The 27,879-nt window shown below is 51.4% G+C and overlaps 1 protein-coding gene across 4 annotated transcripts; it reads left to right on the forward strand.

Moving 5' to 3' along the window:
• SUPT5H (SPT5 homolog, DSIF elongation factor subunit) lies at window positions 1–26,767 on the forward strand. Of its 4 annotated transcripts, none has more exons than XM_070771019.1 (30): window positions 1–102; window positions 368–445; window positions 5,898–6,063; window positions 9,403–9,468; window positions 9,988–9,999; window positions 10,517–10,586; window positions 10,703–10,771; window positions 10,877–10,942; window positions 11,236–11,266; window positions 12,010–12,078; window positions 14,866–15,117; window positions 16,255–16,344; window positions 16,452–16,522; window positions 18,099–18,204; window positions 18,434–18,527; window positions 18,614–18,750; window positions 19,165–19,320; window positions 19,402–19,548; window positions 20,393–20,539; window positions 20,626–20,751; window positions 21,800–21,884; window positions 22,214–22,333; window positions 22,415–22,517; window positions 22,601–22,728; window positions 22,819–22,924; window positions 23,389–23,547; window positions 23,883–24,051; window positions 24,167–24,370; window positions 26,175–26,270; window positions 26,347–26,767. In XM_070771019.1, the coding sequence occupies exons 2-30, from the start codon at window positions 371–373 to the stop codon at window positions 26,488–26,490; spliced, it is 3,264 nt and encodes a 1,087-aa protein (XP_070627120.1). In that variant the 5' UTR covers window positions 1–102; window positions 368–370; the 3' UTR covers window positions 26,491–26,767. The 4 variants fall into 4 exon arrangements, with proteins under 4 accessions (XP_070627120.1, XP_070627123.1, XP_070627121.1 ...); XM_070771020.1 differs by having other exon boundaries at window positions 14–110; XM_070771021.1 differs by lacking the exon at window positions 1–102 and adding an exon at window positions 169–190.
• The last annotated feature ends 1,112 nt before the right edge of the window (window positions 26,768–27,879 follow it).

Consider the following 27,879-nt stretch of genomic DNA (forward strand, 5'->3'; position numbering starts at 1 on the left):
GGGCGGGGCCAAGAGGTAGGTTCTCGCGAGAGAGCACGTCAATCCCAGTTAGGCGTCGTGTGAACAGCAGCTGGTAGCGAAGGCTAAAGAGTCGCAAGAGCGGTGAGCCGGTGGGTTGGTGGCCGGGGTTGCAGGCCAGGCGGTTGCTGGAGGCCAGGGAGGCGTAGAGATTGTATTAAGAGCTCGGGAGGTATGGCAGGTGGCGTGGGGGAGAGGGTTCTCCTTCGAGTTCACGGTTACCAGAACAAGGCTGCCGGAAGTGCGCTTAGGGTTTTTCTTCTCCCTGGAACCCTGGGGGAAACTGAGGCTCGGGGTGGGATTCCGAACTGGGGGTTGCGCTGAGGCCGCTGTCTTTCCCTGCGAGCAGAAGATGTCGGACAGCGAGGACAGCAACTTCTCCGAGGAGGAGGACAGCGAGCGCAGCAGTGACGGCGAGGAGGCCGAGGTCTGTGGCCGGGACGCTGGGGGAGACGTGGGGCCTGGGGACAGGACCAGGGCAGAACGGCTCCTCTGGGAGCTTAGAGAGGATCAGGACGAGCTCTGGTCTCTGGGAACTTACAGGTTGTCGGGAGGGAGAGAGAGAGAAATAGGCAAGCCCAAGTCAAGCAGAAGCACAGGTACTGGAGGCCTTGGATAGTCCAGGTACAATGAGATAGCAAGTGATGTTTTTGAAGGACTTGACATATAGTAAGAAACATTAGTTTTTATTTTTAGGTATGCTCAGTCATTGGCGAAATATACTTTTAGTGTTTACTACATGCTAGACACAATTCTTAATCCTTGGGCTAAACCAGTAAACAAAGCAGGTTTTTAAAAAAAATCTTTCTTTGCTCTGGTGAAGGTAAACAAACATAGCTGATCAGTAAGTCATTTATTAAGCTAGAAGACACTGGAGAACCGTAGAGAAGAGAAGGGGACTAGGGAGTCCTGGTTGAACTTTCAGTAGGACCATGGTGCATCTTGGAGGGTGACGTTTGGCGGTGATGGAGTGAGTCACGTCATGTGCAGGAAGAGCGTTCCCATAAGGGGGAAGAGCAAGTGCAAAGTGGGGAGCATGTCTGTGGTGGCCAGAAATTAATGAATCCAGTTTGCCTGTGTCAGAGAGCAGCATAGCACTAACAGGAGCCAGATCATGTCAGATCTTAAAGGCTGTGGTGAGGAATTTATCCTTAACTGAGTGAGGTGAAGCTATGAGAAGTTTTTGAGCAAAGGAGGCATATTATCTAATATTTTGAAAAGATCACTGTGGCTTTGGGTCTGTTGAATGTCAGTGTTTAGGAACCAAATACAGACATTTCCTGGGACATATCTGATTGTAGACATTCTTTTATTCTGCTATTAGCCTCTTATTTATTTTTGATTTATTCATTTGTTGAACAAATGAATATTTGAGCACCTTCTGCTTTGTTCCAGAGACTTCCTAGGTGTTAGGGAGAGTGGAGCAAGGCAAATTTCTGCTTTCACAGAGTTTGCATTTAGTAGGCAATGATTACAGACTAACAAAGAGATGACACTGTGATTACAGAAATGCTAGTTTATTGTTAAAGTTAGTTGCAACACTTGTAAAAAATTTTATGTAAAAACAGGTGAGGCCTACAGCAGTTCTTTGCTCAAAAAGTGGCACCACCCCATCTTTTTTTTCACTGTACATGGCATATAGGATCTTAGTTCCCTGCCCACAGATCAAACCCATGCCCCCTGCAGTGGAAGCTCGAAGTCTTAACCACTGGACCATAAGGGAAATCCTGACACCCACCTTTAAAACTGGGAATTTCTCTACTTCCCAGAGTATATTAATTGCCATTTGTCATCATGCAGATTTAAGAAAAGGAAAATTTCATAACCTGGGTTCTGGAAAACATCAGATAGATGGAGAGTGCCATAGGCTTCCCTTGAACTGCCTCATTTACTTATGTTTCCTGTTTGCCCACTTGCAGGCATTTGATTGTCAATCCTTGTCATGCTCTTTGAGGAGTCCTTAGCTTGCCCGAATAGGAATGGGGCAAATGGGAAGATGACAAGAAAGGCCTTTCCTTCAAGCTTGGTCCTTGGTCCTCTGACTCATGGCTTCAAGACACTGAGCTTGTGGTTAAAGCCGGGTGGTAATGAGACCAGGATCCCCAGTTCCTTTGCCTGGCTGAGGTAGTGTGGTTTGTACTGTGCTAGTCTCACTTCCCTAACACCACATCGGGCTTTTTTTCCCCTCCACATTGGTCTTTTAAGTCACCTGCAGGCTCACCTGCTCTCACCAGGAAAGGCAGGAGGGCAGTGTGAGGGCTTTCCTCACCTCCAGAGGTGGGTCTGACTGGGCTTTATATTTTCATCTTAGTTGTGCTGGGTTTTCGTTGTGGCACAGGCTTTCTCTAGTTGTGGCTCGCGGGGGCTTCTCTTGTTGCAGAGCGTGGACTCTAGTTGTGGCACATAGGGTCCGTTGCATGCAGGCTCGGGAGTTGCCGCACTTGGGTTCATTTGCTCCCTGGCATGTGGCATCTCGGTTCCCTGACCAGGATCAAACCTGCATGCCCTGCTTTGTGAGGCTGATTCTTTTTTTTTTTTTTTTTTTGAGGCTGATTCTTAACCACTGGACCACCAGGGAAGTTCCCTGGCTGGGCTTTTTAGACAGCCAGGTGTTGACCTGGTCCTTAAAGGACTGGCTCCTGTGAATACACAGGTGTGTGTGTATGCTGAGTCTCTTCAGTCATGTCCGACTCAGCGACCCCATGGACTCTGTGTAGCCCACCAGGCTCCTCTGTCCTTCTCTAGGTGAGAATCCTGGAGAGGGTTGCCATGCCTTTCTCTAGGCAAGAACCCTGGAGAGGGTTGCCATGCCCTCCTCCAAGGAATCTTCCCGACCCAGGGGTCAAACCCAGGTCTCTTGCATTGCAGGCAGATTCTATACTATCTGAGCCACCAGGGAAGCCCTAGATAGACAGCTAGAGATGGCAAATAATGAGCCACCGTTGAGGCAGTTATCTGGTTTATTATTCAGCTTAATTCCATCACCAGGGATTAAACCAGTACCCCTTGCAGTGGAAGCACAGAGTCTTAACCAGGGAAGTCCCTGAGTGACCTTCTTATTCATCCATTCAGCAAGTGTTCTTTGAGTTCCTGTTATGTTAGGATCACAGTCTCCCTCAGGAGCCCTGTGTTGAGGTAGTTTATCAGCCAATGGTTACTCCAGGGCATGCTGAGGATGGACTGTGTCAGAGCATGTTCAAGCCCTGAGGTAACAGAGATAATAGTGAGAACTGTCTCCTCAGAGAATGGGAGCCAGGTTTGGAAAGAAGACTGCTGGAACTGCCCCAGGGCGATGATGCAGAGTTCCTGGAAATCAGGCTGTGGTCCTGATTTGAGTTGAAATAAGGGATACTATGGGCTAATCAGAATTCTGTTTTGAACAAATACAATTGACCCTTGAACACAATGGTTTTGGATTGCTTGGGTCCAATTATATGTGGACTTTTTTTTCAATAGTATATTATACCCCAGGTCCAAAATGGGCTAAATCGCGAGATTTATAATGGTGCATACTGAGAAACCCTGTATTTGGAGGGTTGCCAATAAGTTGTGTGTATATTTTTGACTGCATAGAGGGTCAGAGTCCCAACCCCCATGTTATCTGAGGGTCAGCTGTATTTTTAAAGTTGTCTTCTGTTCCCAGCCCTGGGCTGGGTGGTGTTGAGGACCTAGGAGTGTCTGAGCTATCTTGGGCCTTTCACTCAGGGACCTAGCTCACGTGGTCAGGGCTGTGATGGTGGAAGCCCAGAGGGTTGTGAGCCTAGAGAATGTGCCTGACTCTCCCTGGTGGGGAGAGGGCAAGCATCACTTCCTGAAAGAGTATTTTGATAGAAGTATGAGTGAGAGGCAGAGGAAGATGGCTTTTGTGCTGAGGACGGATGGTGGACGGTGCTAGGAGAGCATGCTGTAAGAGGCTCAGTGGGTTTGGACCTGGTGTTTAGGGGGGCAGCCTGGGGAGGTGGCATAGAGGGAGGGGCAGTGGGCACAATGTCCACTTACACACCAGGCAGCTGGGGAGCTGGGTCTTCACCTGAGGGCAGTGGGGAGCCCTGGCTATTTTAAGCAAGGGACTAAATGATCAGATTCATGTTTTAGATCATAGTTTCCCAAGACCGTAGATGCTTTCCAGGTGGGGAGTAATGAGAAGTGCTTTTAGGTGGAATAAAAATAAGACGTGAACCCACATTGAATCATTTAGTAAGACAGTTGTTTCCTTTTATTTGCACATCTTATCTTTTAATTGGGCCATGGAGAAAGTTTCATTTGAGTGCTACTGTGTCCTGAGCACCTTTCTGAAACTTGCTAGTCTCTGTGTTTGACAGGGAGAACAGGCTTTAGGCTTAGCCTGCAGGAGGCAGTAGGCAAGTTCCAATCATGTTGGAACTTTCCTTTTAATTTTATGGTTACTTTCTATTTATAACAAGTAAAGTGAAAGTTGCTCAGTCCTGTCTACTCTTTGCAACCCCATGGATAGTTCATGGAGTTCTCTAGGCTAGAATACTGGAGTGGGTAGCCATTTCCTTTCTCCCAGGGATCTTCCCTACCCAGGGGTTGAACCCAGGTCTCCCATGTTACAGGTGGATTCTTTACCAGCTAAGCCACAAGGGAAGCCCTATTTATAACAAGCTAACCTTTAGAGTTTTAACTTCTGAAATGTTTAAAAGCAAAAGAAGTGCCCCTTCAGTAAAATTTCCAGTGAATTTAAAGAAAAATACCAAATTGGTTGTTCTGATGTGGAGATGGTGAGAAGTCATGAAGTTAATGAGGGAAAGGTTAATGTTTGAGGACACTGTTTGGTATGAATCATTTCCTTTTGTGATTTGTATGAAAAGAGGGATTGGAGGTCAAGAGACAGGGAAGGAGGCTGGGGCAAAGGTTCAACTTTAGAGGGCAGTGTTCTGGCCCAGGCTAGGGGGCTCTGGGAAGGGAGAAGGGATAGATCGAAGAGATAATGTTCAGAAAGTAGAAAGATCAAGAGTTTGGTGCCTAGTGGGAGCTAGAGGAGGCTAGCACGGGTCTAGGGAAAGACCCTGAGGCCAGTTCGTGACATGGTGGATGTGAAGGGCTCAGACGACATCGGGGGAAGGTATCCAGGAGGCTGGTGGCACATGAGGGTGTCTAGTTCTGGGGGAAAGTTGGGGACTGGAGACAGATGGGGTTGTCATCTACAGAGACAGGCAGTGAGATCGTGGAAGATAAAAGGGCCAGAGAGAGAGTGCATAGAGGGAGAAGCAAAGTGGGCCTTTGGCTGAACCCTGATGATTGACACCAGCATTTGAGGGGTGAGCCCAGTAAGGGGAGCCTGCAGAGGAGCAGGTGGAGAGGTTAGAGAAAAACCAGGAGTGATGTGGCAGATACCAAGGGTAGAGCATTTCCCTAGGCAGAGAGAAGTCAGTGGGGTGAGAAGTCTTATGGGTAAGGACCAGAGACTGTCCACAGAAGTAGCTGTGGAAGGTGATCAATGACCTTGGCAAGCAGTGTAGACTGGAAACAGCTCTGGGAGTCATCGTCACAATGACACAGCCAAGGGAGTGGATGAGATGGCCTGGGGGAGTCGTAGTATAGAGAGAGACAGGAACCAAGGATCAAGCCTAAAGGAGAGAGAGTGTTCAGAGGCTCGGCAGAGGCTAGCAAGGAGGTCTAGGGGAGGGGGAGCCCAGGTCGGCTCCCAGATACCGGTTGGGTGGATGGTGATGCCGTCACTGAGATAGGATGGCTACTAGGGAGGCCCGGCCAGGGTGGAAGGGTGTGCTCACAGAGCAGAGCGGGTGGTGATCAGCCAGGCAGAGCTGAGGTCAAATTTAGGGATGGAGAGCATGGTGTCTGGATTTGAGGGGTTCAGAAAACTGGTTCCCCAACCCCACCCCCCGACCCTGCAGGTAGAGGAGGAGCGGCGGAGTGCAGCGGGCAGTGAGAAGGAGGAAGAGCCCGAGGAGGAAGAGGAGGAGGAAGAGGAGGAAGAGTATGATGAGGAAGAGGAGGAGGAAGATGACGACCGGCCCCCCAAGAAACCCCGCCACGGCGGCTTCATTCTGGATGAGGCTGGTATGTGACAGGGCCAGCGAGTGCTGAGTGGACGCTGGACTCCACCTTCGGTTCTGTTTGTCCAGTGCATTATACTTGTTTGGTAAATGTCAGACACCCAACGGTAGGGTAGTCTGCGGTGCCCTGTGTGCCAGCCGTAGTGAACAGCTCAACGCTGCGCTTGTTTTATGTATTCCTCCTCACTCACACCCACTACCAGAAGACGTTGAAGCAAATCTCAAATACATAATTTTACCCCCAAATATTCCTCTGAATAACCTGTAAAATAGATCCTTTTAAAACACAGAATTAAAATACCATTGTCATGTTTTTAAAAACTAACGATATGTCGTGCTAGTCCTGAAAAGCACAGGTGACGTAGAAGTAGGCAGCTGGACAGGACGGCGGAGGCGGACAGATCCTGGCCTGGCTCTGCTCTTTTCCCCAGGGGCCCTGGGCAAGTGGCTGCCTGTCTCTCTCAGCCTCTTTGCTGTTCTGTACAAGGCAGCAGGCAGGTCTGCCTACTTCAGCAGGAATATTTTCAGGGATTTGGGGGATCAAGTGTGTAAAGCACATCAAGTTGATGGCAACCCAAAATGTAATGGCCAGCTTGCAGTAAGCCCTTAGAAAACAGGGCTGTTATTTATTCACGTTATGTGGGCCCACATCATATCTACTCTTCCGTAACTGCTTTTCTGCTCGACGATTGTGGAGGTGTATATGATGTAGCTAGCTTAGGTTAAATGAGTTAAATGTAAGGAAAGTTTTCTGAATATTTGGCAGGTCCTCAATAAATTTTAACTGTTAGCATCATCATCATAGAAATATGTTTTTTCTGATGGCTGCTTAGTGTTCCATTCTAAAATACGCTTTATAGAACCAGTCTCTTGGTGGATGTTGAAATTGTATGTAAATTTCAGTAGTGTAAGCAGCATTACCATGAATATCTTCATATATATTTAAACACATATATGCAAGTTATTACCTTGGCTAGGGGTTCTTAATCTTTTTTTGTGCTGTGGCCCCTTTTAGAGTCTGCTGAAGCCTATGGAAGTGTGAGTCCCCGACCCTTCTCAGAATCATGTTGTGAAATGCATTAAAAAAAAAAGTACATAGGATTCCAAAGAAAACAATTATGGTGAAATACGGTATCTAAATATTAAAAGAACATTGTAATGTAGATTTCTTTGGTGGGCTAATGGTTAAGAGTCTGCACTTCCACTGCAGGGAGTGTAGGTTCAATCCCTAATTGGGGAAGTTCTATATGCTGTGCAATGCGGCCAAAAAAAAAAAAAACACTGTGATGTATGTGCTGCTTTTTTTAGCATATTGAAAAAGCAAGGTTTAATGGAGGATCTGTTAAGAATCTAATTTTGAAGTAGCAATGACTGTGAGTAATATTTTGAGGTATCTGTAGTTGTACTATGCTATGAAAGTACCAGACTTCACTGCTTAACACTGCTGTGGTTTGTTGCCATTGTTCATGATTGATGTAAATACTTAGAGATTAGTGAAAATGAAGATGCAGTTTTTTCATCTAACATAGACCGTGCAGATTTTCTACATGGTAAATCCCTAAGTCAAACTGCTGGACAAAGGGGATACATATATTTTTAAAGCTTTTTGATACCTTTGGCCAAATATAAGCTCCCCGAAAGGTCACACTACTTGATACTCCCACCGTCTGTACAAGCGATGCTTGTCCCTGTGCTTGTTGCCTGTGCCCAGGCAAAGGGGAGTAGAGCGCCACCCCTCATTTTCTTGGGACCCTCTTACCGGAGAGGAAACCAGGGAACAGAAGGGCAGGAGATGCCCTGGGTATTCCTGGTTCTCAGAGAGCTTCAGGCCTTTTCTCAAAGGCTGAGGGGGAGGAAGTCCTTGCTTAGAGAAAAGGTCTTAGCAGATGGACTCAGATCGAGAGAGTGGATAACTTGCCATCTGACACAGATGGTGGTCACTAGGGACACCCACTTGGTGGTGGTGGGAGTGTCACTGGGTACTGCCTGTGGGAAGCTATGTGGCAGTGCCCACTAACATTCACCATGCAGGGACCCTTAGAACCAGCAATTCCGTCTGAGGAATTCACCCCCAGGTGCCAAAAGATACGAGAACAGATGCTTGCTGCAGTCTGGTGTGCAGTTGCAAATGTTTGGTGACTTCAGTGTGCACTGTTGATTAGGGCCTGGTATAATGAACTCTGGGCTTCCCTGGTGGTTCAGCAGTAAAGAATCTGCCTGCAATGCAGGAGCCGCGAGTTCGATCCCTGGGTCAGGAAGATCCGCTGGAGAAGGAAAGGGCAGTCCACTCCAGTATTCTTGCCTGGGAAATCCCATGGACAGAGGAGCATGGCGGGATACAGTTTATGGGGTTGCAAAAGAATCGGACCTGACTTACCAGCTAAACAACGACAGCATAATGAACTATAGGGCCGATAATCAGGTAGCACGTGAGGCATGTGCTGCTGTGGAAGAGCTCCAAGCTAGTCTTATTGCTTAAAGAAAGAGTGGCTTAAAAAACTGTGCGGCGGGAAAATAGCAGTGAGGGGTTTATAGGCATTTCTTAGGTGCGGCCAGATTATCTCTAGAACAGAAGCTGGTCGCACAGTTGCATCTGGGAAAGGGGACTGAAAGGGCTTAGAAATGGGAGGGAGACTCACTTAACACTTACCTCTTCTGTACACTTTGGAATTTTTTGCCATGTTAAGTTTTTAGTGTAGTATTTAATACATACAAAAGAATATATGTAATGTAACGGAGAGGTTAGGTGCACGGATCCTGGAGCCAGATTGCTTCTCAGGTACCAGTTGAGAGCCTTTGGACAAGTTAGATGACCTCTGTGTGTCTCTCTTACTGTGAAATTAGAAGGATGGTGGTACCTCCCTTAGGGTGGCCAGGAAGATTCAGTGAGGAATCTGGCAAGTACTCAGAGGAGGGGCAGGGCACCTGGGACCCTCACATTAAGTGTTGGCCATTAGAAATGTAAGAGAATAATAATAAAACCACCAACCATGAATCCTGTCTTTAAAAAAAAAAAAAACTATGGACCAGTCTTCCCTTAATAGTTAGGAGGGAACTTTTTTGCTTGCCTATTTGGATCTTGTTTTTAAAATGGATCTGTGGGTGGTGGGAGGGAGGGATGACTTTCAGAATCAGGTGGATCCACACGTGAGACTGTCCCTGGGGCTTAAGGCAGCTCTGAGGCCTTGGGCGGGAGCCTCGCCTGTCCGAGTCTCAGGGTCCTGATCTGGAAGCTGGGGGTCCGTAGTAGCCACTGCCCAGAGGAGATACCTTCTGGGAGCTGGTGTGATGAGGTCACCTTTGCCCTGGCTGTTCCGCTGACCACTCGGCGTTTCCGTTTCAGATGTGGACGATGAGTACGAGGATGAGGACCAGTGGGAGGATGGAGCAGAGGACATCCTGGAGAAAGGTGAGGGGGGCCCACCTCCGGGAGGCCGCCGGGGGTGTGGCCGAGAGGGTCTTGAGAGCCCACCCACCCCCCGCACTGTCCTGCCCCTCACCTCCTCACCTTGCTTCTTTCTGTCGTTGCCAGAGAGACCAGCTCTGCACCCTTTTCCTTTTAGGCCCATGAGCTGGGGGGTTGGGGGCTGTGGGGAGAGGACTCTGGGATCCCAGGGCCCCAGAGAATCCCTTCTGGGGGTTGGGGGGGGCAGGCTGTATCCCAAGATACCCCCCACTTCTTGGGCCAGTGCCACCCCTTCCCTGTTATTTTCCGTTCTGTGCGCCTCATACATTTCGGCTTCTCCCCCAACCACCTGGTGCCTGGCCTTTACTTTTGATTTTCAACCTTCTTGTGTCCCTCCCTTCCCCTGTCCCCAACCCATTGGTTGATTTCGCTGCTATAATTTGGCTCATACTTTGTCTGCCCTCGCCCACCACCACCACCACCACCACCACCACCACCACCACCACCTCTTCCTCCAAGTAGAAGAGATTGAAGGTAAGAGCTTGAAAGTGTGATTCCCCACCCTCCTCCCATGTCCTGACATCTCTACTTCCTGCCCGTGGCACCCTCCCTCACCCCTGACCCCTGTCCAGCCCTGGGGGCTCTGACTCATGCAGGGCCCACAGGCAGGGGGTTCTGGGGCCAGATCTGGCCTGGGAAAGTATGTGTGTGTTCATGTGTGAGTGTTGTGGGGTGCAGGGGTGAGGGGCTGGGTGAGTGGCGTGGGACGGAGTTCAGGGTGTGCTTAGACAGTGGTTGTGAGTGGCTATGAACAACTGGGTGTCCCCAGCTCCTGGCCCCCCCGCCCCCGCCCCCCCCCCCACCCCCCCGCAAGGAGGACACTGGGAGCAGGATGCTGAGCAGGCCAGACCAGGGGCTGAGGGTTGGGGGTTTCCTCAGTGAGGTGTCTCCTGCCCCAGGACCCAACTCTGACCCCCAAACCCCCACCGCTTTCTCCAGGCCCCCGCTCTTCATCTCCCCTTACTCACCCTGTCTGCCCATTTCTTTGCAGCTTCCAACATCGACAATGTTGTCCTGGATGAAGACCGGTCTGGGGCTCGCCGCCTGCAAAACCTCTGGAGGTGAGCTGAGATGGGAAAGGGTGAAACCGGCTTCCATGGGGAGATCTGGGGGCAGGTCAGCCCACCCTCCTCTCCTCAACCTTCCATTCTCGTTCACTTTCTCTCACATACCCCAGGGACCAGCGAGAAGAAGAACTGGGCGAGTATTACATGAAGAAATACGCCAAGTCATCTGTGGGAGAGACGTAAGGGCGTGTGCTGGGCCGGGTTGGGGCTGGGAGCATGTGGTCCCTTAGAAGGGTTGGGGTCTGACAGACCCCCTTCCTGCCTGACTGCCCCTCTCTCTCCAGGGTGTATGGAGGGTCTGATGAGCTCTCGGATGACATCACCCAGCAGCAGCTGCTCCCAGGAGTCAAGTAAGAGGATGGGACAGGAGGGCTTAGGTGGGAATTTTTATGGGGTGATGTGCCCACATGGCTTACTCCCTGAAGTGAATCAGGTCACAGAGTTGCACAGACGGAGTGGTGGCTGGTGGGGAAAGAAGGGAATGGCAAGTTGGTGCTTTTCTCTCTCCTTCCCCTGCCTGCGGATGGCAGGATGGAGAAGGGAGAGAGTGTGGAGGGAGAGGAAGAGCGGTGGGTGTGGTGATTTGTGTGTTTCCCATGAGGAGATAGATTTACTAAAGGGCTTCTTTTTCCTCTCCTGTCAGGGATCCCAATCTGTGGACTGTCAAATGTAAGGTGTGTGCCCTGGCCTCCTGGCCTGAGGGAGGCAGAGGAACAGAGAAGCCGCCTTGTCAGGGGAACTCGCCCTCTGTCGTCCCCGGGTCTCCTTGACCTGTCAGTCTCTTGGGCCTTCTTCCTCTGCCTCTGCATTCTTCTCTCTCCTTGCCCCGCCCTCTTCACCCCTCCCTTCTCCCTCCCTCAGTGTCTCTCCCAGGTTTTCTTGCTGTCTGTGCCTGTTGCTCTCTAACCCCTCCATCTCTCTTGTTCTTCTCTCTCCTGTTTTATTTACTTTTCTCTTTTTTTGACTGCACTGTGTAGTATGTGCAGTCTTCGTTCAACCAGGGATCGAACCTGGGCCCTTGGCAGTGAGAGCACTGAGTCCTTTCTAACCACTGGACAGCCAGGAAAATTCCTGCTGTCTTACTTTATCTTTTGCACAATGACACTGTCTTTATTTTTTTAATTGAGGTGTAATTGACTTAAAATATTATGTAAATTTCAGGTGTACAACATAGTGATTTGCGATTTTTAAAGATACTGCTTTCGTAGTTATTACAAAATATTGGCTATGTCCCTTGTCCTGTGCAGTGTATCCTTATAACTTTAATTTATTTTATACATAGTAGTTTGTAGCTCTTAATCCCATACCCTATCCTGCCCTCCCCGTCTCTGTCTTCCTTGCTGCTCTCTCCTGCCCACTTTTCTATGGCCTGTTCTCCGTCTTGTCATCTCTCATAAGCCTGCCTTTATTCTTCCAGATTGGGGAGGAACGGGCCACAGCCATTTCCTTGATGCGCAAGTTCATTGCCTACCAGTTCACAGACACGGTAAGTTGGATAGGCAGGCAGCCTCGGGGTGAGAGACGGGTAAAGCCCAGAGTGAGACACGGAACAAGTTCAGAGGTACCAGGTACCCCAGCTGAGCAGCACTGTCTGTTAAGTGAGCTGCTTCAGCTAGAAAATGACCCCTTTCTGGGTTGAAGGGTTCTTTTGTGCCTGTCGAGATACTGTCTTCATTCTCTCTGCATTTCTGGCAGGGTTCCCCAGCCCCTGCACCCCTCTGAAAGTCAGCCATCTCTCTTCCTGAGCCTTTTCTGCCTGAGAGTGAGTTCTTCCTGTTTACCAACCCTGGTGGGCAGCTGTCACCCTCTTACTGTTTGGCTGGGAGTCCTAGCATAGGGCAGTGTGGCTAAGTGCATCACAGAACAGGCCTGTCAGGAGAATTCCTTCCTTCTCTTTTTCAGTGTTATCAGAGTCCATTGAGCCCCTCCTCTGGGCTGCTCCCAGCATTCGGAGATGCTGAGGGTACAGCAGTGACCATGCCAGAGCTGGTCCCTGCCCCGTCAGGGCTCGCTTACGTGCAGCACACAAACATGAAGTAATGCTGACTGCGTGCAGGGCAGCAGGTGCTGCAGGAAGGGCACAGATCTATCTTTAGACTGTTGAGCTTTGAATCCTGCCCCTGTGGCTTCCTCACTGTATGACCTTGATCGAGCCACTTCCCCTCTCTGTGCCCCTTGCTTTCACCTCAGCATCTTTAGAATTAAGTTATCTTTGAACATGTCCAACTCTAAGTCAGGGCTTGTTCTACAGCATGTGTTCAGTACATGTCATTGTTTTCAGAGGCGTAATTGTTAGTTTTGGAACCAAGGCGTGCTGACTGGTAACTTTCTCACTGAATGTAATTTGTATTAGACCAAGTGCATTGCTTTTACCTGCCGGAGCAGTGAATGTGTGTCAGTGGGACCAGTGGACAGTTGCAAGATGTGCAGATCGTGATTTTAAGTGTGCTCAGACTTCTGCTTTGTGCCCTGGGGAAGATTCTAGTAACCTCATTTGAGATAGGACTGAAATGGTACATGTATATCATAAAAGCCAAAATCTCTCCATACCCGAGTCCCATTTTCCAGAAGTAATGATTGTTGGTTTGTGTGCCTTGGCTTCATAGGTGGCTCAGTGGTAAAGAACCCACTTGCCAGTGCAGGAGCCACAGGAGATGCGGGTTTGATCTCTGGGTTGGGAAGATCCCCTGGAGGAGAAAATGGAACCCACTCCAGTATTCTTGAGGGGAAAATCCCATGGACAGAGGAGCCTAGCGGGCCACAGTCCATGGGGTTGCAGAGTCAGACATGACTGAGGGACTGAGCACACAATCTTGTGTGTCTTTCCAGACCATCTTCCCTGCATATTGAAAAATGTGCCATTTGTTAAGTCGCTTCAGTTGTGTGACTCTTTGCGACCCCATGGACTGTGGCCCGCCAGGCTCTTCTGTCCATGGGATTCTCTAGGCAAGAATACTGGAGTGGGTTGCCATGCCCTCCTCCAGGGGATCTTCCTGACCCAGGGATTGAACCCAAGTCTTGTACGTCTCCTATATTGGCAGGTGTATTCTTTACCACTAGCACCACCTGGGAAGCCCCATTTTGGGTATGTGTATTGTCAAAACCAGGAAAACATGGAATAAAAACTTGAATTTCTATGTTTAAATGATTATTAAAATATCTAATACCTAATAGGTATTTTAAAAGATAAAAGGGTATTATGTACATACCATTCTGCAGAGAGCGTTTTCTCAGCACCATGATCATCTTTCCATGCCCAGGAACTATAAAGTTGTTTCCATTTTTCGCTATTAGGAACAATACTCAAACAATCTAGTTGCTTTTTAAAAAATTGAAATGTAATTCACATACGATATAAAAATATTTTGCTGGATTTGATGTTCTGTTTCATTAAACGTTTTTGCATCTATGTTTGTAAGGGATTTAGTCTGTAGTTTTCTTATGTCGTCTCTGTTAGGTTTTGGTATCAGGGTAATAATGGATTCATAGGACTGATTGGGAATGTCCCCCTTCTATTTTTTGGAGGCTTTTGTGAAGGAGTGGTGTTAATTTTTAGATGTTTGGTAAATTTCACCAGTGAAGCCATCTAATGCTGGGCTTTGGGTGAGTGGGTGGGTGTGCATGTGTGTTTTTTGATTATTAGTTCAAAACTGTTACCTTGTACAGGGCTATTAAGATTTTCTGTTTCTTTTTGAGTCAGTTGTAGTAGTTTATGTCTTTCTACAAAAAAGAAATATTCATTTCATTTAGGTTAATTTATTGGCGTGCCTTAAAATTCTCTACGTTTGGTTGGTAGTAGTATCCTTTCTTTCATTCCTGATTTTGGTAATTTGAGTTTTTTTCTCTTTTTTTCTTTGCCTTGGTCAGTCTGGCTAAAGATTGGTCAAATTTGTTGATCTTTTCAAGCAACCACCTTCAATGGTCTTCCCTATTGTTTTTCTAACCTCTGTTTCACTTATTTTCCATTCTCATCTTTATTGTTTCTTCCTTCTGCTTGCTTTGGGGTTAATTTCCTTTCTTTTCTGTTTTCTTAAGGTGGAAATTTAGGTTATTGATTTGAACAAATTTTTAAGTTGGTGTTTGCAGGTGTAAATTAACCTCTAAGCACGTTTTTTTCCTATGATAATAACTGCAGTGCACATCCTTGTGATAGGGTCGTTGCACAACATGTTTCTGTGGGAAAATCCCTAGAAGAGAGCTTGCTGAGGTGGCAGTCATTCCTGGTACTGGCAGTCATGTCTCACTGTCTCTGCCCACTGGCTTGGCCCTCCAGCCCCTGCAGATCAAATCGGTAGTGGCACCGGAACACGTGAAGGGTTACATCTACGTGGAGGCCTACAAGCAGACCCATGTGAAGCAGGCCATCGAGGGTGTGGGCAACCTGCGGCTTGGCTACTGGAACCAGCAGATGGTGCCTATCAAGGAGATGACGGATGTGCTTAAAGTGGTGAAGGAGGTGGCCAACCTGAAACCCAAATCCTGGGTCCGCCTCAAGCGGGGCATCTACAAGGATGACATCGCTCAGGTGCCTGGGGCTGGGCTGGGTAGCTGAGGAGGCCAGGGCTCTCTGTTCTGTCCTCCCTTCTCTATGCTTTACCCTTTCCAGCCCTCTAATTAGTCAGAGAGCAGAACCCACTCAGGTCAGGTGAAGCAGAGTCTGGACTTCATTGCGAATACAGGAAATGGAGGACCATCTTCTGTTGGTGTTGGATGAATGTTAGGTAATGATCTGAAGATGGTGAGGAAGTGAGCCATGTGAAGTTCTCGGGGAAGAGGTGTGGCAGAAAGCAGCATGTGAGCCAGGATGGGTGAAGCAGAGTGAGCGAGGGTGAGAGTGGCAGGAGAGGAGCTCAGGGAGGCAATGGGGGCCTGTAGCCCATCCAACAACTTTGCCTTTTACTGGAGTAAGATGGGAGGCTCCAAGGGAAGCTTGGATTTTAATAGGATTACTCTGCTGACTACATGGAGATCAGACCACTGATTGTCAAGCAGGGGTACCCCCAGGGAACTTTTCACATAGAATGGAGACATTTCTGGTGGTTTTAACTGGGAAATGAGTTGATTTTAACATTCAGTGTCTGACAAGGCCTGGGACAGCCCCTCACAACAAAGGATCACCTGGCTAAGGAAACCCTGCAATAGACAGGATGGGGCCACAGGAGCAGGGAAATCAGTGAGGAGACTGCTGTCTGGGTTGCAGGTGCCGGTGGACAAGACCGAGGTTGCAGTAGTAGAGGGGGAGAAGAGGTCAGAATTGTTGGAGGCAGCGCTGCCAGGTTTGCTTCCAGGTTGGATGTGGGTGTAAAAGAAAGAGAGGAGTGAAGAACACCTCCCACGCTGTGTGCCTGAGCAAGAGGAAGAATGGAGGGGACCTGTGGGGAGAGGAGCAGGTTTGGAGGCAATCAGGAGATTAGCTGCGGTTATGCTGGGTTTAATGGACCTTTTAGACATCCAGGTGGAGTTGTCACGTCGTCAGTGGGTACTTAATTTCAGGCTGGAGGGAAGACAGGCTGGAGAATGAATCTGGAGGAGTTATCAGCAGTTTCATTTCCTCTCATCATGCTCTGTCCCTGGCCCTTCCTGGCATCTCCTCGCCTTCCCTGAGTCTGGAGTTGGGGAGGGAAGGCTGGGGCCCTGCTGACCTCCCAACCGAACTTCTCAGGTGGATTACGTGGAGCCCAGTCAAAACACCATTTCCCTGAAGATGATCCCACGCATCGACTACGACCGCATCAAGGCCCGCATGAGCTTGGTACTGTGGGGATGTGCTGCTGGGACTGGGGAGGGAGTGCTTGATCCCTACTGGTGGCCAAGCCCTCGTCTCTCACCCTTCCCATCCATGCCTCTTTTCCTACACAGAAAGACTGGTTTGCCAAAAGGAAGAAGTTTAAGCGGCCCCCACAGAGGCTGTTTGATGCAGAAAAGATCAGGTGAGCGTCCTGGGGCTGGGCTGGGTGGCCAGATCTGTGGTGTAGGATGTCCCTTTGCAGATTCTCCTGTAGAGCTGGGCTCCCAGAGCCATCGAGGGTTTAGTTTATGAGTGGTTAACTTGGCAGTATAGCCTTAGCCAAGTTATTTAACATACCTGTGCCTCAGAGTTTGCTCTGCTGCAAAGATCAGTAAGAGTAACCCCCGCTTCCTAGGATGGCACTGAGAGTCAAAAGAATTAATATGTGTGCGTGCCCAAAATAGCACTTGGTACCTAGTCAGTGTGATGAATGGTGTCACGTATTGAAATGAGATTTATCGACACATCAGGCCTTACAGTCTCTTTCCTGATTGCCTAATGCCTGGACACCTCAGATGGGGGTACAGAACCCCTTCTGCTCAGGACGTCTCTGTCCCCCTCCCCCTCCCCAGCTGAGTGGACCTCTGGAGCACCCCAGGGTTTCCATCGCCCAGGGCTTCTGGGGGCTCCAGTGGGGAGGGTAGGCGAGGAGGATGAAGAAACAAAAGCAGCCAGTGACACTTGCCCTCTGGTCCTGCTCTGGAACACATCGTAAATGTGAACAGCCAGTTTTTTCATTCTGATAAAGGCTGGATTGTAGAATGAGCCTTTTGATCTACTAGGCTGGGCTAATGCCCCCAGGCCAGGCCAGGTTAGTACTTCACATGCCTGAACTGGACTCATTTACAGCACTGGTCTCCCCCCAGCTGGAAATGCCCTTCTTGAGAACAAACCAGAGCGACCCTTCCCCGCCCCGCAGCCGTCGGCCTGACGCAGTGCCCAGACCTGCCCAGCTGAGCACACTCGAACCCCTCTCCCTAGGTGCACCGTGTGCATGAGAAGATGGTCGGCAGGTGGAACCCAACCTGCTCCGCACGCTCCCCTTTTTGAGAAGTGGACAGGCTTTCCCTCCCCACCCTAGCAGCATGGGGCAGGGTCTGCAGGCCAGTAGAGTTAAAGCACAGGCTTGGGAGTCCTAACCCCTGCATTTGAACCTTGACTCTTAGACTCATAGGCTTGGCTACCTTGGCCATATCACGCACCCTCCCTGAGCCTTACTCTCTCACTTGCCTGAGAAATGAGGGTCATATTACTGACGTCACGGGCTTTGGAGAGGAGTCAGTGAGGTCACGTTGTGTGTGAGTGTTAATCGTTAGCATGGTCTGATACTTTGTCTAGCTCCTACTCACCGAGTGAGTGCCTGCCGTGTGCCAGGCACTATTGTAGGGTAAATAGTGAATAAAAGATGCTAGGTCCCTGCCCTTCTGGAGCTGCCATTCTAGGGAGATGTATCAAACAGGAGCTCATCAGAGGGTGTTAATGAGCTCTCATTAAAAATAAAGCAGGGAAGGGGGCAGCAAAGTGCAGAGGGGCAGGAGCAGTGTACCCTTCCATCGAGGCAGGGCCTTCGGGCTTTGTGAGAGGTCACTCCCACCCAGAGGGGGTGTTTGGGATGGGATGGCTCAGGCATCCCGTGTCCACTTCCCCCTTTGCCAGCAGAGGAGACTGAGGCCCAGCAAGCCTCTTAACGCCCTTTTCTCTCCCCTACAAAATCCCAGATCCCTGGGGGGTGACGTTGCCTCCGACGGTGACTTCCTCATCTTCGAGGGGAACCGTTACAGCCGGAAGGGCTTTCTGTTCAAGAGCTTTGCCATGTCTGCTGTGGTAAGGGTCCCAGAGGGAGTTGTGCTAAGGGTGGTAGGGAGCGGGGAGGCCCAGCTTTCTCCCTCCTGCAGTCCAGGCCCCAGAGCAGTGGGTTATCTGGGTTTGTCCCAGGTAATTCTCAAAGGAGTTTCCCCAGGAGAATAACCTCACCATCTTCCCAGCCCATTAAGCTGGGCTGTGCCACTGACCTTCATCTTCTTCCTTCTCTTCCTCTGGTTTTGGGGCTCAGATCACAGAGGGTGTGAAGCCCACACTGTCTGAGCTGGAGAAGTTTGAGGACCAGCCAGAGGGCATCGACCTGGAGGTGGTGACTGAAAGCACAGGTATGAGGTCACGGTCGGTAACCCAGCCCAAGGAGAGGGCGGCCCATGGTACGCAGCCCCCAGGTTAGCCTGTGTCTGCCCCGCAGGGAAGGAGCGGGAGCACAACTTCCAGCCCGGGGACAACGTGGAGGTGTGTGAGGGTGAGCTCATCAACCTGCAGGGCAAGATCCTCAGCGTGGACGGCAACAAGATCACCATCATGCCCAAGCACGAGGACCTCAAGGTAGGGGCCGCACCGCCCGTGTGTGCGTGCTGGGTTGCGAGCATGATGAAAGCATGGAGCATTCCTGAGCTCACTGGTTTTAGTTTGCTTGGGGTGGGTGCGTCTGACACTTGTCCAGGCCCAGTGGTGTGTGTCTGGGGTGAGGCTGTCTCCAGGTGGGTCTGAGGAGGTCTCTGTAGTCTGGTGTCATATGTCTTGGGGATGGCCCATCTCTATGCAGGGTTAAGGCTTGTCCAGGCTGGGGCAGGCTGAGGGTGGTCCCAGTGGCCTGAGGTGGTCTCCAGTTGGGGGCGTGAGCCTGGCGTGGGTTGTGGCCCGGACATTCTGGGAATACGAGTGGAATCTGAAGGCGGGTGGGCACATGGTCTGTGGTGACTTCCTTAACCTGCTCGCTGACCTCATCCCCATCCCCAGGACATGCTGGAGTTCCCGGCCCAGGAACTTCGCAAGTACTTCAAGATGGGGGACCACGTGAAGGTGATCGCTGGTCGGTTTGAGGGCGACACAGGCCTCATCGTGCGGGTGGAGGAGAACTTCGTCATCCTCTTCTCTGACCTCACCATGCACGAGGTAGCTGGTGGGGGGCTGGGAGCGGGGTAGATGTACACGGAGCCATGTGGACCCTGCTTCACCCACTCCCATCTCCTACAGCTGAAGGTGCTCCCCCGGGACCTGCAGCTCTGCTCGGAGACGGCATCAGGTGTGGATGTTGGGGGCCAGCACGAATGGGGGGAGCTGGTGCAGCTGGACCCCCAGACCGTGGGCGTCATCGTGCGACTAGAGCGGGAGACCTTCCAGGTGTGTGTGCTGCACGCAGGGGCCTCCTCTCCCTCCAGCTCTTCATCCTGGGAGGTGGCGGAGCAAGGTGGCCGAGAACCCAGACTGCTCCGGGTGCAGACCTGGCTCTGTCATGCGGAGCTCACTGTGTGACATCGGTCGGGCAAGCACATGTCAGTTAGCCTCTCTGTGCCTCAGTATCACACCTAGTGAAAAGGAAGTAGCAGTGGCATATGCTTCATTAGCTGTGACTGAATCCCTGAAGTCAGATATGTACCTGGGCACTGGGTGCTGGGCTTAAGGGCTGGGTACAGCTGGTGTCTTCCTCCCCTTCACTGAGGATGTGGCGGCCAAAGAGTATAAATGCTTAGGACCCTGGACTCTGGATTCACATCTCAGCTCTTTTACGTTCTGCCGTGTGACTCTGAGCTAGTAACTTGCCCTCTCTGGGCCTGAGATTTTCCCTCTGAAATGGGAGCTGTAACAGCACCCACCTCAGAGGGAAATTTTGAGGCCTCAGTGGAATCTTGTGTGAAGAGTTTAGCACCCGTCTGGCACAGAGTGATGGATAGACATTAACTGTTATGTTAACGTTTGTTCCTCTGCTCATCTCAGGTCCCTGATGCTCAGTCAGAATGGAGTCTCCTTCTAGAGGGTGTTCTGGAATGATGGGGACATTTTTGGTTGACCTGGTGCCCAGGGGGTGGTTCCTAACATCACCTGCCCCAGAGTCAGGGAGTCTAGACATCCTGCAGAGCTTGGGACAGTCTCCCATAGGAAGAACCATCCCACTGCAGGGAAGCCCTGCCCCACATGACGCCTTTCCACTCTCAGCCACTCGGTATCCCCTCCCGTCCCTCCGTAGGTGCTGAACATGTATGGGAAGGTGGTGACTGTCAGGCACCAGGCTGTGACCCGGAAGAAAGACAACCGCTTTGCCGTGGCCCTGGACTCAGAACAGAATAATATCCACGTGAAAGACATCGTCAAGGTCATTGACGGCCCCCACTCGGTGAGTATAAGCTTTGTCCCATCTGTTACAGCTGAGAGATTTGGGATGGAGCGTGGCCACGAGCTGACTGTCCTTCCCCCGTCCAGGGCCGGGAAGGCGAGATTCGCCATCTCTTCCGCAGCTTCGCCTTCCTGCACTGCAAGAAACTGGTGGAGAACGGCGGCATGTTTGTCTGCAAGACCCGCCACCTGGTGCTGGCAGGGGGCTCGAAGGTGAGGCGGGCATGGTGGCACCCTGGCTGCTGGCCACCTGGCTCAGTTCTTTGGTCTTCCCTGGCCTCAGGAGTGACACAGATGGGCAGATGTCAGTGTCTGTCTACTGGCTATCTGGCTCGGTTCTCTGGTCTTCCCTGGCCTCAGGAGTGACACAGATGGGCTTGGTGTCCATTTGGACAGATGGGCAGATGTCAGTGTCTGTCTACTGGCTATCTGGCTCGGTTCTCTGGTCTTCCCTGGCCTCAGGAGTGACACAAATGGGCTTGATGTCTACAGGAGGGCAGATATCAGTGTCGGGTCCTTGGCAAATTGTGAAAAAAAAGGGCTTTGAGATTCTGATCTATTTACCAAATCATTTATTCATTCAGTTTTATTGAGCACCTGTTAGGTGTTTGACACTGGAGTTGCAGCAGTGAACAATACAAAAAAAACCCTGTTCTGGTGCTGCTGCTCTGGAGATGAACAGATAAATAAATGCATGCATAGTACAACTTGGGCTGATGATGAAGGATAAACCAAGATAAGGAGATAGAGAGTATGGGGGTTGCTGCTTTAGAGAGGACGTTAAGGACAGACTCAGCTCCTTGAGGAGGTGGCATTTAAGCCAGAGACTTGAAGGAAGGGTCGGGGCGCCCCATGCATGTCTCGGGACAGCACAGTTCCTGAGGTGGGATTTGCAGGAAATTGTGCAGAACCAGGTATCCGAAAGGAAATCAGACGTGGGATCTGGGGAGCTGGGATCAGGAGATGGTCTCCTCAGGGCCCTGCAGATGGAATGCGGAATCCCCATGGCTTGCAGTTTGTATATCACCAGGGGTTTAAATTCCTGACCACCACGTGGTAGTCCCACTCCTTGCCTCTTGATTGACAGGCCCACAGTGGCATAGGGGTGGCAGTTTTCCTAAAGGGAAATGGAGCCATTGTGACCAGGAGGAGGGAGGGATGGCTGCTGGGCAGGTTCACACAGCAGACGTGGGATGTCTGGGGCCTGGGAACCTGTCACTCAGGCCCTGGCTACCAGTTCACTTCTTGTCCCTCCCCCTAGCCTCGTGATGTGACCAACTTCACAGTAGGAGGCTTCGCCCCTATGAGCCCCCGGATCAGCAGCCCTATGCACCCCAGTGCTGGAGGTGAGGGGAATCTGGGGTGTGGATGTGTCTGGGGGGTGGAGGAGGGATGTTGTTCAGCCTGCACTCACTATCTGCTTTGAGCCGGCCTGCACATGGTAAGACTCACAGCCCAGGGGAGACCCGACCCCCAACCCCCTGCCAACAGTGACAGTCCAGGGTGGTCAGGGCTGTGAAGGGAAGGCCCAGGGCTCTGGTGGGGGGCCCCCAGAGGAGGCTCCTAACCCAGAGGCTGGGGGGAGTCAGGCGAAGAGGGGGCTGGAAGGGACCTTGGCTATGGGCACAGCATGTCGGGGGGTGGACCAGCGACTGGTGACATTCTTCCTTCCCAGGTCAGCGCGGTGGCTTTGGCAGCCCAGGTGGCGGTGGTGGTGGCATGAGCAGAGGCCGAGGGCGGAGAGACAACGAGCTCATCGGCCAGACTGTGCGCATCTCCCAGGGGCCCTACAAAGGTGACCTGCAAGGCCGTGTGGAGGCCCGGGGAGGGGCGTGGGGAGGAGAGCCCGCCCGCTGACCTCCTGCCTCCCCACCAGGCTACATTGGTGTGGTGAAGGACGCCACGGAGTCCACTGCCCGCGTGGAGCTGCACTCTACCTGCCAGACCATCTCAGTGGACCGCCAGCGCCTCACCACTGTGTACGGGCCAGGGCAGGGCTGGGAAGAAGGCTGTTGGGCGGCGCGAGGGCCCTGCTCACCCCACTTGTTCTCTGTGGCTACAGGGGCTCACGGCGCCCAGGCGGCATGGCCTCAACCTACGGGCGGACACCCATGTATGGCTCCCAGACGCCCATGTACGGCTCTGGCTCCCGCACACCCATGTACGGCTCTCAGACGCCCCTCCAGGATGGTGAGCATTCCCAGCAGATAGAGATGGGGGTGATGTGGAGGGGTCTGGAGACAGGACAGAACTGATGGACACATCTCTCTCCCGTTACAGGCAGCCGCACCCCGCATTATGGCTCTCAGACGCCCCTGCATGATGGCAGCCGCACTCCTGCCCAGAGTGGGGCCTGGGACCCAAACAACCCCAATACACCGTCACGGTGAGCTGGGGCTGGGGCAGGGTTCCCTGAGTGTGTTCCCGTGTGCGTGCCCGTGTGCATGAGTGGTTCCACTGTGTGTCCGTGGAATGGTCAGGTCTGTGTGACCTACCCTGAGTCCTCTGCTCCCAGCCCCAGGCTGGTTATGTGAAGGAGGGTAGGCCTTGCTGGGACTGGAGGCAAAAGTCATTTCCCCAGCTCCCATCAGAGTAGCGATCTGGGATTAAGACGTGGGCCTGGAGACAGAGTGTGTGACCACCCTCATGTGGCTGGTTGTATGACCTTGGATGGACAATCTCATCTCTGTTTCCCAAGTCTGGCCACCTGTGAAAAAGAGGCCTCTGGATGGGGCTGTTTGTGAGGATGAAGTTGCCTTGTCTTGCCTGGTGTTCCGTGCTGTCCTAGAGGCGTTTGCTACCTTGTTGTGATCACCATAGTCATTCTCAACAGACCTCTCTCCCCAACAGGGCTGAGGAAGAATATGAGTATGCCTTTGATGATGAGCCTACCCCATCCCCACAGGCCTACGGGGGCACCCCCAACCCCCAAACACCTGGCTACCCAGACCCCTCGTCCCCGCAGGTCAACCCACAGTACAACCCACAGACTCCAGGGACACCAGCCATGTGAGTCCATTGGGGCTAGCCCTTATCAGCTGCTGCCAAAACCTTCTCGCTGCCAAAACCTTATTGCTGCCAAAGCCTCCTCACTGCCATCACCTCCTTCTCTCGTTCTAATATTTATTTATTTGGTGCATTGGGTCTGCGTTGCCTCATGCGGGATCTTTCATTGCAGCATGTGAACTAGTTGTCGCCTGTGGGATCTAGTTCCCTGACCAGGGATCGAACCCAGGCCCCCTGCATTGCAAGGCGGATTCTTAACCACTGGACCACCAGGGAAGTCTCTTCTTTCCTCTTCTAATGCCCCCAACTAATACCTGCTTCACTCCTTGTCTCTACAGGTACAACACAGACCAGTTCTCCCCCTATGCAGCCCCCTCCCCGCAAGGCTCCTACCAGCCCAGCCCCAGCCCTCAGAGCTACCACCAGGTGGCGCCAAGTCCAGCAGGCTACCAGAATACCCACTCCCCAGCCAGCTACCACCCCACACCCTCGCCAATGGCATATCAGGTACTGGTCAACTTACACGCCCTTGAGTGTGCTGGGCTAAGATGGGCCTTGGGCCTGTAGGGACACCCAGGCCAAATGACCTGTTCCCAGCAACCGCATCCCCTTTTCCCTACAGGCCAGCCCCAGCCCAAGCCCTGTTGGCTACAGTCCGATGACACCTGGAGCTCCTTCCCCAGGTGGCTACAACCCGCACACGCCGGGCTCAGGCATTGAACAGAACTCCAGCGACTGGGTGACCACTGACATCCAGGTGAAGGTGCGGGACACCTACCTGGATACACAGGTGGTGGGGCAGACGGGTGTCATCCGCAGTGTCACGGTAAGTAAGGCCCCAGCTGGCGGGTGGGCAGGCATCCTCTCCTTTGGGGCCCCCAGTCTCTGTGGTTACTGGTTTGTCCTGGTTTTCATTGTTGTTGTTTGTTTTTCTTATTGTCTATCCACATCTTCCAGTAGCTGTTTATAGCTTGAGTCGTAGATATGGAAAGGTTTGGCGTGCAAAATTTCACAAGGCAGGGAGTTCTGCCTTTTATGCTCATGGCCCCCATCAGCCTGGGAGATCTGGTGACTGGCACCCAGGAGTATGGTTACTTTTTGACAGTTCAGTAACAAGAACTGAGTGCTCCTCTGTGCCAGGCTTTGGCTTAGCACCAGACCCCCATGCCCCATGGGCACCCATGGCTTCAGCTTTGCCGACCCTTCATTCTTCCTAGTCACTGAATTCTCTTCAGCCTCAGGGCCTTTGCTCGTTACTTTCCTTTGTCTAGAACTCTCTTCCCTCCATTCTTTGTCTAGTTAACTCCTACTCATCCTTCAAAGCAACACCTGGGCTGTCCCAGGTCTGTCTCTTGTGGGTTCATGTAATTCCTTTTCATGTTATCTACCTGCTGCCTAAAAGCTTAAAGTTTACCCATATGGGATTCTTTGATTACCAGATCTGTATTTTCTTTCTAAGTAGCCTCAGTTTCTCTATGCGGGACTGACACTTTGTTGGCCTTTCAGTAAATATTAATTGAATTAATTAAACAAACACTGGAGATGAAGACAGCTCCAGCCCTACCCTCACAGATCTCACATTCCTGTGGGGGAGACAGACGTGTCCCCAGACAGCCTGAATGACCAGAGCTGGGATATGGGAAGCACAGAGGGAAAGGGGAGCTATGTGAACCCTGGGGAGGCACCTCACCCTTGTCTCTACAGGTACAACACAGACCAGTTCTCCCCCTATGCAGCCCCCTCCCCGCAAGGCTCCTACCAGCCCAGCCCCAGCCCTCAGAGCTACCACCAGGTGGTAGCTTTATAAGTGTTCAAGGAGGGCTTCTGGGAGAAGGTTAATGTCTGCGTTGAGACCTGAAGAATGAACAGGAGAAAGCCGAGGGAAATGGTGGGGAGGGGGCTGAGGGTGCTCTAGCTAAAGGGCATGTGCAGAAGCCTGCGGGGGAGGGAAAACCTGGCATATGTGGGCAGTTGAAGTCTATTCATTGTGGCTGGAACTTAAAGAGTCAAGGGGGAAGGTGAGTTGTGAGGCCAGAGGAGAGGCTAGAGCAGGTTACATGCCAGCCTGGAGAACTTGGATTGTGTCCTGAGGACACTGGTGGGTGGGCATCTCAGCAGGGATGGGATCAGATGTGTGGTTGGGAATTAACTCACTTGTTGCTGTGTCATAGGCGGATCAGGTGTGGTGAGACGGGATCAGGGGCTGGAAGCCCAGGGGGAGGTCAGGTTGCACTACTGGGCTGTGGGAAGGAGGGAGGAGCCTAAATGGACAGGCCGGGGACCCTGGGGCCATCCTTGAGACGGGGCCCAGGAGGAGGAGCAAGTGTCGGGTGAAGCTGAGGCCAGTGTGGGACACGAGTGAGGGGCCTGAGCAGCAGTCTCCCTTCTGCCCTAAGTTAGCTTCATGCAGATGCTTCTCTTGCTGGTCTGATCACCCTGCCCCGCCATCCCCTCTACACCACAGACCTCAGGCCTTGGAACCAGGCCCAGCCTTCCCCTTTCCTGCCCCTGTGTCACCTTGGGAAAGTGACTTCTTAGAATGAGTCCTGATCTTGTGTCCGTTGAGGGCAGGGGATTATCAGTCCTGTGCTGGGAGCTGGCCAGGCTGACCAGGCTGTCCCCACCCCCAGGGAGGCATGTGCTCTGTGTACCTGAAGGACAGTGAGAAGGTTGTCAGCATCTCTAGTGAACACCTGGAGCCCATCACCCCCACCAAGAACAACAAGGTAAGGGAGGGCAAGGGGACGTGGGTGCGTGGGGCTGCTGCCGTGGCCCCTGACCCCATGTGTTGTCCCCCTGCAGGTGAAGGTGATCCTGGGTGAGGACCGGGAAGCCACAGGTGTCCTGCTGAGCATCGATGGTGAGGATGGCATTGTCCGCATGGACCTTGACGAACAGCTCAAGATCCTCAACCTCCGCTTCCTGGGGAAGCTCCTGGAGGCATAAGGCAGGCAGAGTGGACTTTGGCAAATAATCTGACAGATGGAGAACATCCCTCTTTCCTTCCCTGGCCCTTGGCTCTGACTTGGGATCCAGGGCCAGGAGTAGGGCTAGCCTGGTGGTTCAGAATTTCTTTTATTTTCCTTTCTGCGTTCCTATCTCCCTCCCTGATATTCATGGGAATCAGAGTAGAGTCTGGGGGAGGGTCCCCACCTTCTTATTCCCCACCTTCCCCAGCTTGCTTTTGTGTTACGATCTTTCAATAAAAAACTGTTTGGTCAAAGTCCTGTCTGTTTGTGTTCTGGTTTGTAAGTGGGGTCACTTGCAGACCCCATTTAATACCTTGCTGTGGGGTCTTCAGCAGATAATGGTCCTACTTAAGCCTCATGTTACTCAATGGACATGAGTTTGAGTAAACTCCGGGAGTTGGTGATGGACAGGGAGGCCTGACGTGCTGCAGTCCATGGGGTCGCAAAGAGTCGAACACGACTGAGTGACTGAACTCAACTCAGCTCGACTCAAAGCCTCATCTAGAAAATGATACTCCCCACCCCAGAGACTATTGAATGTATGAGAAGACACTGGACAGAAATTTTAGAACAGAGACTGCCATGTGATTGACAGTGTTACATCTAACTCATGCTTGAGTTAAGTGAAAATTAGTATTCCTCTGCAAGGAGATCAAACCAGTCAATTGTAAAGGAAATCAACCCTAAATATTCATTGGAAGAACAGATGCTGAAACAAGCTCCAATACTTTTGCCACCTGATGCGAAGAGCCGACTCAGTAGAAAAGACCCTGATGCTGGCGAAGATTGAGAAGGGGGCGACAGGACAAGATGATTGGATGCCATCACTGACACAGTGGACATGAGTTTGAGCAAGCTCCGAGAGATGGTGAAGGACAGGGAAGCCTGGCATGCTGCAGTTCATGGAATCACAAAGAGTTGGAACACGACTAAGTGGTGGAACAACAAACCTGCCACAAACCTAAATAGGACCTGTGGTTGCAGGCTCCAGCATCTGATGGTCCTTTCCCTCGAGTCCACCTAGCAGTAACCTCAGAATCGCTGTAGCTCATCTGAGGGCTTGGGTGTGGGGCTGGGGAGCAGTGTAGAGAATGGGGCTTAGTACCTTAACCATCTTCACTTTTCTCATTTGATGTTCACGTCTTCTTACAAATGTAATATAACTTGTATTAAAATAGTTCAAATGTTTTAAAAGATATGTCAGGAGCACCCATGTCTCCACCACCCAATTTAGGAGCCATCTGTGTACCAGATAAGAAGGACCAGTCCATTCCCCTCCAGAAGTAACACAACCCTAAAATTCTGTGTCTTTCGCCTAACTTCGTATGTTTACTACCTTAGTTGTTGCTGTTGTTTAGTCGCTCAG

The sequence above is a fragment of the Bos indicus genome, chromosome 18 (assembly GCF_029378745.1).
Source record: "Bos indicus isolate NIAB-ARS_2022 breed Sahiwal x Tharparkar chromosome 18, NIAB-ARS_B.indTharparkar_mat_pri_1.0, whole genome shotgun sequence".
Classification (NCBI taxonomy): Eukaryota; Metazoa; Chordata; class Mammalia; order Artiodactyla; family Bovidae; genus Bos; species Bos indicus.